The sequence below is a fragment of the Amblyomma mixtum genome, chromosome 3, assembly GCF_055824585.1.
Source record: "Amblyomma mixtum isolate Tamu chromosome 3, ASM5582458v1, whole genome shotgun sequence".
NCBI classification, from domain to species: Eukaryota; Metazoa; Arthropoda; class Arachnida; order Ixodida; family Ixodidae; genus Amblyomma; species Amblyomma mixtum.
The window spans coordinates 75832890-75849903 of record NC_143014.1 but is presented as its reverse complement, the minus strand read 5'-3'; the positions used below and the strand labels follow the sequence as shown (position 1 = coordinate 75849903).

Sequence of the window (17014 nt, the reverse complement as noted above, 5' to 3'; positions counted from 1 at the left end):
CCTCTTGCCACATTTTCGTCCTGTGACCCATTGAGACTTCCGAGAAGTAAGACTGACGTGTGGTGGTATGATACGCGGCTGGTAGGGAGAGTCGCTCGGACCGCATCCGCACCTAAAAAGTAGATCATACTCGGTGAAAATTATAGCCAGAGGTTCCAAACACTGAGCACCTCACAGCTTCAACTGAAATTCCCAATGCTAGTACTTCCAATTTATACCACTCCGTTTTCATCCAAGCACTCGCTGTGGCTTAGAGAAAAGCAAAAGATTATGAGAGTAAAATGGTTTTGCAGGTTCACTACTTCTGCAGCTTCCGCAGCACCACAGTCCTTCAAAAGCATTAAAGGACTCTGGCAGAACCGACTGCTGTGCGTGAAATGGAGTATAGGTGCAGCACACAAAAATAAAAGGCCGGGAGTTCACTTTGTATACAGCTGTACACAAAGTACCTTCAAAAAACTTGTTGCAGCGTAGCAAGTAAGGCAATGCATACTCACCACACTGCAAAGGCCATCTAACTGGCATGTTGACAAGCCAAAACTACACTCCTGGCAAATTTAACTAGGGAAAAAATGGTGCAATCACATTCAAGATATGCGCACAACACACACGCACACACAGAGATAAATGGTTAGCACTTGACCCCTCCGTACCACAAAAGATGAAAAGTAGTACAACACCAATAGTCTGGTTCAAGAACATGTTAGCAGAGCACACATTCATTTACCAGATGTTAACCTTACAGCTTCTTTTGAAAATTTCTGGCTATTTTAAGATTACCTTTATTCTAGCCCACTTCATTTGCTGCCTCATTCGAATGTGCACACTCACACCTGTGGCCTAGATCACCAAGCAGTAAGGAATAAAACAGGCAGAGTGGAGCAACACAACCACCGGGAGTGCCACCCATCTGAGACACTAGGATTTACCATGGAGAAGCGAAAACATGCACACACTGCTACGTATGCAGTATCTCGTACCATGGAAGGTAAGAGATTGCGATCAGCACCTAGCTTAGCTGCTTTTTGGGAATGGCCACAAACCTCACTAAGCGTGCAGGAGCAACGTCCAATATTGCGAAAAGCCACAAACTGTACTACACATAGGGCTCTGTGCCTATCCACTAGAGCTGTCTCTAAAGGTTCTCTAGGGACCTGGATCTTTCAAAATAGTGCTACAGACCTTGAGCTGTCATTTTCAATGAAGTTTCCCACTTCTCACAGCTGGAGAACAAGACATCAAGGCGTGTATGCTTGTTCCAGGATTTGAATTGAATTGCAGCTATTATCTGCTTTGCAGCAGCACAACACAAGAAAAAATGGTGGAATGGCCTAGTGAAAAGCTAACAGCAGTAACTTGTGTGTATCCATACCGCACGCCCAATTCATGCTCTCATGTATCATTTGCATTCACATCCGTCTGACATAGCACTTTTACATCTGTTCCCCTAAGCACTGCAATCACAATTGCTAGTGCTCAAGAGGTTCCATCGCACTTATGGCTGGGAATCACTGCAGTACAAACTACAAATGCAAGGCAGCAGCGTCTACAAGCGTGCTGTGCTTATGCACTCGTCGTTCAATCACAGCTGTGGAAGCTGTCACCCCTACAAAGCTACAGAAATATTCCTCAAATACAGATGTACAAAGAAAATGCCCGGCAAAACTCTCTACAGTGTCTCAGAAGCACGTAATCTGCAATTTTTAAACTTGCTTAATAATCATATAAACAAAAGCAAAAGCACAAAGAGCTGAATACAGTAAATGCCATGGGAGTGACAATGCAATGGCGCTCCATCGTGGGAACAGAAGTATCAGTGATCAGTAGACCTCTTGAGGCACACTGAAGAGAGTCGTATGAAAAGCTCGCATGGAGCTCACACATGGAGGCATGACACAGACTGGCTCAGGGACACCTACAGCCCTGAGCAACCAGCATGGTTGAAGAAAGACATCCACAGAAGACGAACTGTTTAATGTACCAGAAACCATTACAAAACGGCACCTCCAGTGAAGCCTCCAGGCCCCTTGCCAGAAATTCACTGCACAGTGAGTTAAGCATTAATATATGACAGGTGCATCTGCACTATAAACAAAAACTACAGATACACAGTGATAAGTGATGCTGCACTCTACTCATTCCATTGTCAACCTTTCACACTGTGCCAGAAGCCCTTTTTACAAAGAAATGCAAAGCACAGTCGAAGTCTCAGGCTGATGACATTATAGTACTTTTCATATCCTAGGTACATATGAAACATATTTTGTGTTCATTTTTATTCACACGCAAAACTGTTCATTGCACATAAAAAAAATGAAAGGGGGGAGGGACAGATTGTGAAACCAAAAAATTTAGAGCTGAGCCTATAAGTCAGCTAGGGACAGCTGTTGGCCTACAAGAGAAGCAGGTACCAGCAGCATGTCTTCAATTAGTGCACATGTCAGCTATAGGAACACACAGAAAGAAAGGCTCCATGCTAACCAGGAAAGAAGAAAGCTATGTGGAACCATTTCAGCTAACATGACCAGGAGAAGCAAGCCCAAACACAGGCATTCATGCCCCCAGGCCCTAGTGCCAAGTCCACCAACAGTGGAAAGCTTTGAACCCTCCCCTCTCGCCCCCAAACCCTTCCTTCCATTGCTCTTCTGCCGCACGGCCCGTGCTTCCTGGATTGGATTCTAGGGTGTGCAGCTATTGATGTGCACACTCCACGCTGCCCCGTGGTTGCTGCTCATCCTCATGGTACGCCTCCTGACGCTGGCTCTGGCTGTTGGGGTCATAGTCATGCAAGTCCACTTCCTCCACATGCTCTCCAACTGGCACTTCACCCAGGCCACCGCTGGGCCGGTCTCCAAGCAAGGCCTCCAGCTCCTGCAGCCAACAGGGATCAGGCTCAGTTCAGTGCACCACAGCCGAATCGGCAAGAGAAAAGAAAACGTTGCCACACATGTTCACCACACATGCAAAGTGACCAATCTTAATGCCTGTGTGTAGCTTCATTAATGTGTGGAGTTCAATAACCACGATGGCAGTTGAGTATTGACATTCATTAGGGCTACAAGCAGTGGGACACACTGAGCCCTCACCCAAATAGAGGTGATAAGGTAAATAAAAGAGCAAAATTTCTGAAGTACTCAACTTCCTCACGGACTTTTTTTTTTTTTTTGTATTCTTCATTCATGACACAGTTGCCAGGTGTAGTACAGTCTAACCCGGATATATCAAACTTGAAGGGGATCGCAAAATAGTCTGATATATCGATCATTCAATACACAACAAGCATAAGCTTCTTGGCGACCTACAAGTAGGGGTTAGACTTTCCAGTTTAAACAAAAAAAAAAAATGCGAAAAAAAGTACGCCGAATACAATTTTTTAAATCCAGTTTTAACGGAAAAAAGGTCAGTGTCCTCGACACGCACACCACACCTTGTTGGCTACTGTGTAGGAGTTGCACACTGTCACAGGAGAAAATAACAAGGTACGGAAGCCCGGGACGTGGTGAGACTGTTACCGTTAGATTAAGCAGGGCAACTGTGCATTTTCAGAGAGTGTTTAGATGCTTTACACGCATTGGGAGACAGTGAGGCCCCACTCCTTGCCAAACGCCATCTGCTAAGGTAGGGCTGTTCACTATTCTCATTCACTTACGACAGTTTCTTGGTTAAGTAGGCTCGAACACTGCATATATAAGAGGCATGCATAAGAGAAATGAAAAAGTGTCACAAGCATCAGGAAAGCAGATTGGACAGCCCGCAGCTCAGTTGGCAGAGCACCAGATGCGAAATTCAGAGGTCGTGGCTTCAAATCCCACCAGCAGCATGTCGTTTCTTTTATTCTGCTTTCTAATCTATTAACTTTAAAATAATTACCCCATTAATCAACATCATGTGGTAAAAAAATGTGTTTTGTCTGTCATAACGGCTCAGCGGCAGTTCCATAAGGGTCAGCACACAGATCACATGATGTCCTGTCCTCTGGAGAGTAACAGCCTAAGGAGAACACAACAACCCAATTTTTAGAAGCTATCTTAAATTGTCGTTTTCATCTGCCGGTTCCATCATTTAACTTCTGCTGCTTTCTCAAATGGCAATATCATTTCCTTCTACGAGCACAGGTGTGTATGATCATTTGTTTGGTAATTACAAGCAAATTGATTGCTCGTGTTAACAAAATGTCCAAGATGTACTCTAAGTGACTTTCTTTTGCACAGAAATACCACATTATATCACTTAAGAAAATGGCATTCATTCGTAGAAAATATTAGTAAAAAAAAAAAGAAACGAAAGCTGCATTCTGAAATAAACACTGAGAAAAGTCCGCCGAATTTTCAAAACATAAAAACCGAAAAGTCCAACCCCTACCTACTACAGCCAACACATTGCACCCACACTAGTGGCGTGCATCGTAAAGTGACGTGTGGACCGCCGCCGCCATGGCACTGCGCTGCTCAGAGGCATTGCTATAGGGCTAATCTGCATCACATCAAAGCCGCTACAGACGTTACACAGGAACGTGAACATTTCGGCAGAATTCTGCACGGTCAGGAGGAAAGTTAGAGAAAACTGTGATACTGCAACCAAATTCTCATGGGAGAACCAACATTTCAGTGCCAATTGCGTACCTTCTTCATGGTTAACGGGGCGGAAGCAAGGGATGCACTTTTTAAGGAGGGGAGGGGGGGGGGGGCTCAAACTTCCGCATCGTGACTCAACACTGGTTTCAGTATCTCAGTTATGCTTCTGACTCATTCCTGTCATAAGAACTCTTTACATAGACAAATCAACAAAGTTTAGGCATTTTAAAGAACTCATCATTGCAACACAAAAAAGGAAGAAAAGAAAAGGCACCCTGATCAAAGCAAAGAGTAGTGGAAAACATATGGGTGTCTACCTTAATAATAACGATTTTTTGCATTCGTTTCGCATCTCAGCCTGAAAAAAGTTCTATGGACAATTTTTCATAAGTGGGCACTTCATTCTAGTGCCCACATCTATACACACTGCACCTTCAGTAAGCAGATTTGACAGTATTCAAGACCCACACACAAATGTGCATGCATCGTACGAATGTGCATGCATTGTTCTTTCGTCAGAAAGAAGAGAGCCAATGGAGGTGAATGCACTTGTGCCGCATGACATCAAAATGCAAGTCTCCTGCATGGGACTTTGCAATGACAGCAACAGTATGAAACAACTAGAGAAATTTATTTATTTATTAAATAAATAAATAGAGTATAACAACTGCAATGCCCTACAGATCAATCTATAAAACAGAAAAAAGTGAGCTTTGAGCATATCATCATCTGATACCCATTGCACAGTCTCAATTGTCACTAACTTGAATCCAAACGTCTCAATTGTCACTAACTTGAATCCAAACGCTTTCTAAAAACTGTTGAACTGAACGATAGTTTGCAGTACTTACACAGCCCTTCCTGCAGAACCTAGCCTTCTCAATCATATGACCCTGCTATGTGCAGCCAGTCAAAACAAAATATACTAGTACTTGCATTCTGTCATGCATTTTCAAGCCAAGATACTTCATTTTACTGAACTACTTTTTCGGCACACATTTTGCGGTCAGCCGATGTTACAACTGAACACTGTACCAAATAACAATTCAACAGATGTGCACATTGATTTCATTGCTCAATTACACTTCTCTGATAGCACTTAAAATGACCAAGTGTTTATACATAGTTCTCATGTGAAACTTCTAGACTTATGCCTTCACTATACAGCACCACAGTTTATATGATATATGATTAAAGAACAAACGATGGCAGGAAGTGCCACAGTGCCGGCTGATATGGCACGATCACCTACCACCATCTTGTCAGTTGACCTGTTCAACTCGGACTGCTGATCTCAGCTGTAATATACTAGTGCCACTTAGAATAAAACAGTAGCTGAAGCTGCCTCTGTGACAAGGGCATAACACCACTGCTGCCAGGAAGAAAACACACTATTAGAGAAAAAAGGAAGAGTGAACCCACGAGTCATGACTGAACTTACCTTAAGTTTTGCTTCATCAACAAAGTGGTTCTCGGGAAAATCCACATCAAACTTTATGTAGAGGTTACCCTTCTCTGTTGGATTTCGGTACAAAGGCATGCCTTCTCCTCGAATGCCCTTTATACATCCTGCGAAACAGACAAATGTCTTCACTTAACATATTCACATCAATAACAAATTTTCAATTTCAAACGTAGGCACCTGAAGAAGAGCTTGCACGATTATACTGCACATTGGTGCTCACCCGTATTGTACCACTGTGATTTGTCCATTAAGCTGCAACAAGACCCAGCCCCTTTTGTAAGCTAAAAATTACAGTCAGAACTCTCGGACATCAAAATCCCAAAGCTATTACAAGATTACAAATTTTCGCTGTCATGACCCAGAAAGCATGGGTACAATTCAAGTTTCTGCACATTAAAATAGACAATGCAAGGCACTCAGCTTTCTCAGAAACCAAAAAGAAGTTAAACTCGTAAAATATAAGGTTCCCAAAACTCTTGACCAGAAAATATAGGTGCAGCATGCAAAAGGGCTTCAATACAAAATTTTTGCAACTTTATAAACATCTCTGAGGTATCCACCACCCTTGCAAATGTGAGCAGGACTGCACTGCAGAGTCAGAATAGAATGGAGCATTCTTGTTTTCAATCCAAGACTATAGCACGCCGGTCCCAAACCTGCAGGCTCTATTCTCTATTTCATGACCTTATGAAAGCTGCCAACCATATGCAAAACCAATTCCACAACAAGGGCTGGAACAAGAAACAAAGGTCGAAGGGAGCCAGTGCAGAAATGATACTCATGTAGGAATTGACAAAAAAAGTTCACGGAACTCATCTGTGCCAAGTCTTTTGTCCCGAATATAGAAAGAGGTAGCAAGCGAAGCGTGTGGGAGGCGTACGGCCTCATGGAGACTGCGAGCACGGGAGGAAACGGCAGTGAATTTCAGAGCAAGGTCAGTGCACCCGCGGCAAAATGCACCGCAACCCGACTCTTCTATTATCAAACCGTAAACAAGTGGCATTTCCCGAAATGGAAGGAGAGCTGCTCCTCTATGCAACGGAAGTGCGGAACAACGGCTACGCGCTGACAGCGGACATGCTGAGTCGCTTCTTTTGAGATGAGCATGCACCAGAGCACAGCACCAGCTCAAGAGTCGAAATACTCCACGAGTGACGATTGAACACAAAATAAATGTTGCTCATTCCCTGATCGGTGAGCTTTTACTTTAAAAAAAAATTTGTTTGCACATCGCGTGTATGGGCCGCACACCGAGAATTGGCCCTCGAAACTGGAAAAAAAGTGCGGCCCTTATAGGCGTTTATATGGCATGTCACACGGCGAAGCAGTCATGAGGAGCTTTAGAATGTGCGCAATACAACTGGCCGCTTCCTCTGGCATATCCTCCTGAGACCCGTGTATGGCAATTTGTCCAATATATTGGATATTAGCTTTTAAGCCAGTACTCCCGCGCCGAAAGATTCATCTTCATAAAACCCACTTGTCCAATACATTCGACAACTGGTGGCGCCATCTGTGCACGTTTTTTGAAATTAAACTGCTCACTTTCCCGCCAAAACAATTCGAAAACGGCGGCGTTCAGCGGCGCGGCGTTCTATGGCACCTGCCGGAGAAGTAAGTGTTGTTTCTGCGATTTTACGTACTTTGAATGCGTAAATTTTGTTGGATATCAACAAAAATAGAACAGAAAACATGTAGATATCATAATTATAACTCTACGTGACCTAACTTTTTTGTGCTTTCAATCTGATTTCACGTGTCCAATACGTTGGACGCTGGGACTCAGCCCGGTTATTTTGACCGCGCTTTTGAGATGGCTTTCGCATTAACTGTAAACGAATACTGCTGGTATTTAACGGCTCGGGACAAAATAACGTCTTTTTTGTTGTAGGAGACAGGCCTCGCGTTCCTGATGAGACGGCCGAAGCAGTTTTACAAAGAATTGCACAAGCCAACAGATCAGTTGGTTGGTTTAGTTGGTTTATGGGGTTTAACGTCCCAAAGCAACTAAGGCTATGAGAGACGCCGTAGTGAAGGGCTCCGGAAATGTCGACCACCTGGGGTTCTTTAACGTGCACTAGACATCGCACAGTACACGGGCCTCTAGAATTTCTCCTCCAAAGAAATTCCAGCCGCCGCGGCCGGGATCGAACCCGCGTCTTTTGGGTCAGCAGCCGAGCACCTTAACCACTGAGCCACCGCGGCGGCCTCCAACACATCAGACATTGACCTATCGGACAGCGACGACGACACTATTGCCGATCCAAAAACAGCAAGAAATCCAAGAAACGTCAAGAAGAAAGAAACATCAAGGAAAAAAAAAGCAAGAAACAGAGAGTGACAGTGAAGTTGAGTGGAGCCCACCATCAAAGCAAGCTCGACGAGGAGAGACCAACAAAAGTGCCTACCACTTCCCAAGGCTGTCTGACGCGGCTAACGCTGCGCGCGGCAGGTTTGAGGGGTGCTCCATGAAAACAAAGTTTTTTTGCACAAAATGTCAGCAGTTCTGCATAACAAAAGACAGAAGATGCTTCGAAAAGGCACACAGCAAGTGAGCACAGCGAAACTTTTTTATTCAGTTGACGTATATTTTGCTACTTTGAATTTTGTCATAATAAAGTATTTTTTTCGCACAACTTTCACAGCTTTATCTGAAGTATTTTGTGGCACGCCCACTGGTTGGGAAAATACGGCTTGAGTCCTAGTGTCCAATATATTGGACATCGTGCTGAGCTGAAACTATTAGTTCTGTTGAGAAAATATCTCTCACTTTTCACCTTTGTACTCCTACCAGCTTATTCTGAAACCCTACAAAGTTTTTGTGCACTCAAATTCAGTTCGGGTCTCAGGAGGATATTGGTAATAAGTTTGCGATTTTTTTTAGAGAAATTTGGTTTTCCAGACTGCCCGATTTTTCGGTTGTTATTGCGTCCCTAGAGAGTCCGAAAAAATGGTCGACTGTACCTGCACTTCAAAGGTCGGTGCAGAACCGCAGACGGCGCTATTGCTATATATAGCGATAGCCAGCTGCTTAAATTATGAGCAGATCAAGGTGACAGATTACGGGACTGTTTACAAAGTACCGTGTGCGAATGCTGGGTCGTGTTGCCTGCCACCACCACCTGCACGCAAACTGGTGCAAGTGACACCGGTGTTTGCTGCATGCAACCGGGCGTAAGACTCTTATCTGTGTCATCTGTGGGAGTATAGCGATGCAAGAATGGGTGAACTTCTCTTTGCAGCTCCTCGAAAGTCACAAAGGCTGAGCTCCATGTACGCGTAGCAAGCAGCATGACAGGCGTACGTTGGACGCAACTTAAGCAATGGGCCTACAGTGACACCCGCTGTACCTTGAACTGAAAATAGACTGGAAACATTGAACGTATCTTCAGAAAAAAGAAGTTTGTGAGTAACATCTCCCCTTACACAGACATACATAACTAGGGCTTGGACCTTTCGCTTTAAGCCGCATAACACCGAAAACTTCTCCGAAAGAATGAAACAGCACAAAGGGGATGTCAAACAAATGAACAGGGAAGTGAACGCGTTGGTGGAACACTGCGAGGCATGTGACCACAAGATTGACTTTGATGGAACCATTGTGCTGGAACTTGAGCCGCACTCACACAGAAGGCTCTTACTAGCGTCATGGCATATTCAGCAGGCACAGGGCAATTTTAACCGCTCCCTCGGAACCCTTCCCCCCTCTTACATCCACGGTTTACATTCAGTTGTCCGGCGGATGACAAAACGAAGGCGCAAAAAGGCAAGCTGTAACAAGCCTGCAGTCACACCTGATGAAGGAACTGAGTGGGTTCTGAAACACTTTTTCATTTTTTTTTTCTTTTTCGGGGAAGGGGGGGGGGGGGGGGGTGCCGTTCTCTAACTTACATTCTTTTCTAACCAGACAGACCTCTGTCAAATGTTTTCTTTTTAATCTACACAGATTAAATTGTGCCAAATTCATTTTTTGAAATTCGGTTTTAACTGAAAACAGTCCAATATGCACATAACAGTTAACTAGCTATTCAGTACCTGTTACAGTAAGTCACAGCAGCAAATTTTAGGACGAAGAATGCAAAGAGACAAAGTAAAGGTATCTGAAATATAGTACAGTGATTGTGAGTTATAAGGCATTGATCCGCGAACTCTGATACACCGTTGCAGATTGGAAGGCTGCACCACCTAGCTAATCGCTGTCAGCTAGCGTAACGATGCCTGCTCAGACTTAACTCTCGCTTAGGGCCATTGTTAAAGGTGCACTGAAGAGGAATCTGAACTCGTCTTTTTGCGGCGGGAACTCAATCTACACGTTCCGAGCATTCTTAGAAATGTCGATTTATTGCCCTGTGTGCCCGATTTCCCTAATAAAATCGAATTAACTCCCGGCTCCCGCCTTTATTTTTGAATTCTCCCTCGTACGGTGGGCGGAGTCGACCAACGCGGGGAGTGCCTTTCACCCAGTCCCGTGGCGGCTTGCCGCTCTGCCATCGGCGGAGTAATACGTAGTAGTCCGTAGAAGCAAATAGTGCGCACGTATTTTTATTTCTGAGGGCTTATTTTGCGGTTATATTATATGCAAATGAAACTATTTATTCGTGGAAACCTAAAAAACAAAATGAAGCGAAAGCAAAGCCTCCATGGAGCTGGCTGAAAGGCACTCCCTGCGTTGGTCGACTCCGCCCACCGTACGAGGGAGAATTAAAAAAAAAAGGCGGGAGTCGGGCGTTAATTCGATTTAATTAGGGAAATCGGCCACACAGGGCATTAAGTCGCAATTTCTAAGATGCTAGGAACGTGTAGATCGAGTTCCCGCAGCAAAAAGATGAGTTCAGATTCCTCTTCAGTGCACCTATAAAGGTGCACTAAAGAGGATTCTGAGCTCGTCATTTTACCACGGGAACTCGATCTGTGCACTCAGAGCATTGTTAGAAACTTCAAATTATTGTCCTGTTTGGCCGGAGATTTCTCTATTAAATCAAATGACATCACACAAAACATAGGCCTCTAGCATTTCGCTTCATCAAAACCAGACTAGCGCAGCTATGATTGAACCCATGTCTTTCGGGTCAGGAGCCGAGCACCGTAACCACTGAGCCACTGAGCTCTTGACGACCGCACAACCAAGCTTTCTGGGATGTCATCCCAGGCTCTCGCGCTTTGGCCTGTAGCACTTCTGTGGTCCCTGGAAGTGCCGCTGACCTCCACAATTTCGAGAACTCTGCCAGCGCTGATTACACTTTTGGATGGCCGCCTTTCTTCAGGCTCGTGAAGGCCCTCCCTCTTTGCGGCGCAATCAAAAAGTTCACCCCGCTGCCCACTCCACCGGCAAACATTCTCTCCGTCAACGCCAAAGTCCCGACTGACTTATAGGTTTGAAGACTGCTCTGCAGCGAGCACAACATTTCGCTTGAAGGTGGCACTATAATGACACCATCTACTTGGTGCCATGATGTCTGAAAACCATGTGTGAAAAACTTTCACTGCCGTGGAACGTGCCCACGCCACCACACGAAGAGCAAAACGGCAGCCAATGCTCGTGTGTGCTTTTATTAGTATTGGCTACAGATAGCAATGGCTACAATGCAGTCTCCTGTTAGCATTTAGTGGGGGCACCACCTGCGCACTACTTTTTTCGTTTTTATGCATTTTTGTCGTTTTATGAATACAATGACAAACTCCTCGAATCTAATCTGACCTAAGAGTTTAATATCTCATGTTTTTAAAAAAAACTATCGGCCTAGATTCGAATAAATATGGTAACAGCTATGCCTTACCGGTACTCATCTATGGGGCAGAGGTGTGGAGGCTAATGAAAAGGATTCAACTGAGGATAATGCAGTGAGCAATGGAAAGGAAAATGATAGGTTTGACTTTTGAGAGACAGGATAACGGCAGAATCGGTCAGGGAAGAAATGTGGGTTAATGACATCCTAATCAGAATTAAGAAAAAATGGGCTTGGGCAGGGCATACAATGCAAAGGTAAGATAACTGATGGCCGTTAACTCTTTCCCTACCATGGGAAAAATGACCATTTTCTGAAGGTTTCAATACATTTTTTTTTTTCTGTAAAAACTACTAAATTCAACATTTATTGCAATACCCAAAAACAGAGCTGAATAAAGGTGCTTTCTAGTTTAAACAACAAATTGCGTGTTGCAACAAAAAATTTCATCTGCTAAAAACGAGATTTTAGGAAAAAATTGAACAAAACTTGCAAAGACATGCTTGTATTTAAAAAGAAAAAATTTTCTGGAATATGCAAAATGCTTGTTACTCCTTTGGCCACTATCTGAAAAAAAAAAAAAAAAATAAATAAAAATCTTTTCTATCTTAAATAGTATTCTTGCTACAAAACAACTGGAAACCCTACAGTTGGGCACCGGAGAGCGACCGCCTGTGACCGAAGTGAGAACTGTACCATCTTCAGAGCCTTGCAACATCTTGAGGCTCATTGTTGCACAGGTCGTCGATTAAATCACTCGCAAACGCAGTCCTGAGATTCGCAATATTTCAGAGCGCGTGGCGCGCATGTGGAGGCTGCCAAGCGACTTTGATGGTACCGCATCTTCGGAGCGTGTTCACAAAATGCCGCTTTGCAGGGGAAAAAAAAAACTGTTGGAAACAAACCTTCAGTTCTCCGGCTACAAGCCAGCGCATTGTGCCTGTAAGCAACGCGGAAGGCTCCAAAGTCGAGCGGCGAAGGCATCATTTGCAGGCAACATGGCGGGCAATGAGTGCAGTTCCGCGTCTTCATTTCTTTAGAAATTTTCCCCTCGCGGGACAAAAGAAAACTACATCAGAAACAAAACTGATTCCTTGCCTACAAGCTGTATCTGCAGCGTGGTCATTAGCAACGCAGAAGGTTCTGAAATCGGGGCACGAAATGATCGTTAGCGGGTGAACGATGCTCAATGGGCGCGGTAGGGAAAGAGTTAAGGGGAATGGACTAAATACTAAGAGAAGGCAAATGCAGCAGGGGGCAGCAGAAAGGTGGGCGGACAAGATAAAGTCTGCGGGGATAAGATAGTCACAGCTGGCACAGGTCAGGGTTAATTGGGGAGATATGGGAGAGGCCTGTGTCCTGCAGTGGGTGCAGTTTCGATGATTTTTCAAACCAACCAGACTGACATTTGTCAAAGAAGCTTTTGTTCAAGCCACTGGTAGGGCAGTCAGTATGTAGGTGAAGTCAACATAAAATTTATGAAAGGGGTTCATTACCTACCATGTAGCTTCACTGCTAAACAAGCTTACAACAAAAGAAGTACTCACGAGGCTTGATGACAGATCCTGGCACTTCTCGAATGACAAGGTCTCTGCCATCTAGATGCTTCAGAACCATTTCAAAACCACAAAGGGCTTCTGTCAGAGTCACTGTGTGGGTCATGTACAGGTCGCAACCATCCCGATGGAACACCTCATGTGGCTTGGTCTGCAGCACTATGACGATGTCACCAGGCTCCACTCCTGGCTAAAAGGAGCAAGATGGGAAATCGAAGCACTTAGGCTCATGCATAAACCTGGGCAGGTGTGCTTATACTAAGCTACCTAACCCTGTGCACATGTCAGAGACAAACAGTTTCCCCATTCATAATAGCCACGACTATGGCAAAGCAATTCACAGTAAGTCTACACTTGCCGTCGAAAACTTGCCTCGCAGAAATCAGTGTAGTAACATAATTCCTTTACTCCAATTGCATCCTAGAGGAAAGCAGCTGATGCTCCACAACATCACAGGTCTGGCACATCATCTTAAGGGGGGACACTGGTCTTGAAAATAAAATTTTATTAATCAAGTCATAGTTATGAAATTTTCAGGGCGCATGTATTTTTGTGTGCTGATTCTAGATATGTCATTTAATTTCGTGTAAAACAGTTCCTTGAGCACTTATGCACTTTTTATGCAAGTATTTTGCGGAGTGTTTTGAAGAAAACTTCCTGCAGGAAACTCGCTGAAATGTATGCCATTGGGTTCTCTTGACACCAAGGAATACAATAAGGGTAAAATTATCATCCTGGCTCTCACAGAACTTGAGTAATAGTGTACTGATGCTGCCACTTCAGAAACAGGAATACATACTTTCCTTCTCATTTCTGAAGCGACAACTTCAAAACTCTAACTAATGTTCTATGATAGGCAGGAAGAACATTTTACCCTTATTGTATTCTTTGGTGTCAAGAGAACCCAATGGCATACATTTCAGAGAGTTTCCCGCAGCAAATTTTCTTCAAAACTCTCCGCAAAATAGTAGCATAAAAATTGCATAAGTGCTCAAAGAATTGTTTTACATGAAATTAAATGGCATATTTAGAATCAGCACACAAAAATACATATTCCCTGAAGATTTCTTAACTGTGACTTCATTAATAAAAATTTTTGTTTCAAGACCAGTGTCCCCCCTTAACAGGAGCCACCCAAAGTGTGTACCCCCAACACTGCACTGAAGCAGACTTCAATAAAAATGCAAGGATCAGAACACAGCAGACCCACCAATGAGCAAGAAGCCATAAAAAGATGTTGGAGCAGACAAGAAATTTGGGTTGTAAAGTCTAGCTACTACCAGTTGGGCCAAACTTTTGTTGATCTGCCAGAGAGATATTTGTTGACACTAACATAAAATGACTACAGTTAAACCTCGATTTAACAAAGTAAAAATCTGCAGGTTACATCGTAATACTGAAATTTTGCTACACTCAAATTCATCTCCTAACATGCTAAGAATCCACCAAAAAAGCGTTGTGGGTAACTCAAGGAGAAAAACCTTTATTTCCAATTGAAGTGGTCCTTTACTTCTGCCCTTTCTTTGCCAACAGCAATGGCGTTACGTGTGTCTTACTTATGTTGAGAGCTCGCGAGCCGCCTCCGCACATCTATTGCACCGGCCACCTCGTGGGTGGCGGGAACGACACACTCGTCTGTAGTTTTGCTGTAATCACCATCCTCTTGCAAGTGCCGAGCACACCGCCAACTTGCCAACGCGTTCCGCTGCTGCGACCTTGTGGCCGGCGGCAGTGCGTCTTGCGGCGGGCCATGCCGTCTACCTCCACCCTACTCTCCTTTCTTTCTCCATGTCAACAAGAGCGAGAAGAGAGTCCTCCAATCACCAACCAACGAAATAAAAACAAGCCCACTCCACTCCCATGTTTTTCCATCATAAGCGCGAGTGGGTGTCGTCTTTTTGCACATACGCAGATCGTCTGAGTGTGTACGCTGACAAGTGCTGTCGTCAAGAGTGAAGTGCGCAATGGGCTTCACAGCTTCACAGCGCAATGGGCTTCACAGTTTGCCAACGACACTTTCAGTACCCTACCAGTCCTTTTACCAAGCTCTGGGCATCTGTAAACGCTATAAATGCAGTGTACTGCCTTTGAGCACAGGCAGTGCGTTGCATTTAGTGCCGATTTTGGGCGAGATGGCGAGAGCCACGGGCTGGCCTGCCAGGCTGCGCAGTCGCTCCTGCCAGCCTAGCTTGTACTACCACAAATGGTGCGGCCAGCGGCACACTCGCCACTACGATCGTCGTCATATTAGCAGCTACCTATGCACTTTGGGCTTATGCGCCCATATACGCACGCATTCCAATGCCAGCTTTGACATGCGCTTTGCTCAACCACTCACACCCGCGATACAATTTTTTCTCGGGCTCATTTCCAGCCAGCAATGAAATTTCGTTGCATTGAATGTGTGGCAAAATCTACTGGGTCATACTGAAGCTAAAAATACATTGCGTTCGAAGGATGTGTGGAGAAGAACCCCAGACAAGTCATTGTCGGGTCTCCACAAATAATTTGACAGGACCCACTCAGCCAGACGGGAGCGGGACAGCGCATCGTCAGCATTCGGTTGAGCAGCCACGAACACAAATCTGCTCACGCTTGGCAGGCATGCAGAGGTGTATCATCATCTCATGCGGCCTGACCACTATGGCATGCTACAGTTGCGAAGTTACGAAAACTTGAATACTGTGTTACATCGAGGTTTAACTGTACTTTCTGAATGCCTTTATTTCCTGCCAGTTTTCTCATGCATGCAGCAAGATATCAAGGGTTCTGTCGGAGAGATGGCGTTCCCAACAATAACATCTCACAGGATGACGTAGCTGACAAGGCTGAAGAGTGTTCAAAAGATGAAGTGTTGGGAACGGTAATGTATGGCACAGTGCAAACCATTTATTATACTATTTAACTCTTTCCTTACCACGGGAAAAATGACCATTTTTCACATGTCTCAGACAAAATTTTTTTTTAGAAAAGGTGGCATAGATAAAATTATATAAAATGCATAACAATAATTCAGATAGAATGCGCTTTATAATGAAATTTATTTGAACACATATTCTGCTTGAAATGCTGTGAAAAAAAATCAGTAAACACAACAAAAAGTAAAAAAGAAGAAAAGTTTTGTGTTTATATGACAATAACTTTCCAAACACTTGCACGAAAAAAATTCTAGAATATACAAAACAATTCAAATTCTTTCTAAAACATGGCATTAAAGTTTGAAAATTATAACTTGAATAGTTTTCGAGCTAGAATTTTTTTTCTTCATGCCTCTTGAAAAGGCTCGTTTGAGAGTGCCCTTTATATGATTTTTACAGTCCAACAAAAAAAAATTGGAAGTGTAATGTTATGCGCCAAACGAAAGCTTGGTAAGCGTGGTTTAAAAAATAATAATCAAAACTTATTTAATTTACGTCAAAAATTCAAAAAAAATATAAAACACAACAAGTATAGGTGTGATATTGCGATATATAGTATGCGATAAGTATAGCTGCGATGTAGCTGCAGAATCGAAATCCGACGTTACAACATCTTCGTCCGAGTCACTGCTGCTCGGATGATCTTGAAAATCAGCTGCAGAGGCAGGAGAATCACGTGCAGCGGGACTCTTCCGAGCGCGCGAAGCGCCCGACCTCGACGCGACGCCATCCTCACCGCGTATTATGTCGCAATAAGCCTATGCTCCAAGAGCAC

General features: G+C 44.0%; 1 protein-coding gene across 1 annotated transcript in view; it reads right to left on the bottom strand.

Annotated features, from left to right (window-relative positions):
• Positions 1-1959: 1959 nt before the first annotated feature.
• LOC149350639 (dnaJ homolog subfamily A member 2-like) overlaps positions 1960-17014 on the bottom strand; it is a 30501-nt gene continuing 15446 nt past the window's right edge. Inside the window, exons 8-10 of the mRNA XM_089579720.1 lie at positions 13313-13511; positions 6016-6143; positions 1960-2871 (exon numbers count right to left, since the gene is read on the bottom strand). Of these exons, the coding sequence (XP_089435846.1) occupies positions 2692-2871; positions 6016-6143; positions 13313-13511 (507 nt within the window). The 3' untranslated portion in view covers positions 1960-2691. The remainder of the gene's footprint in view (positions 2872-6015; positions 6144-13312; positions 13512-17014) is intronic.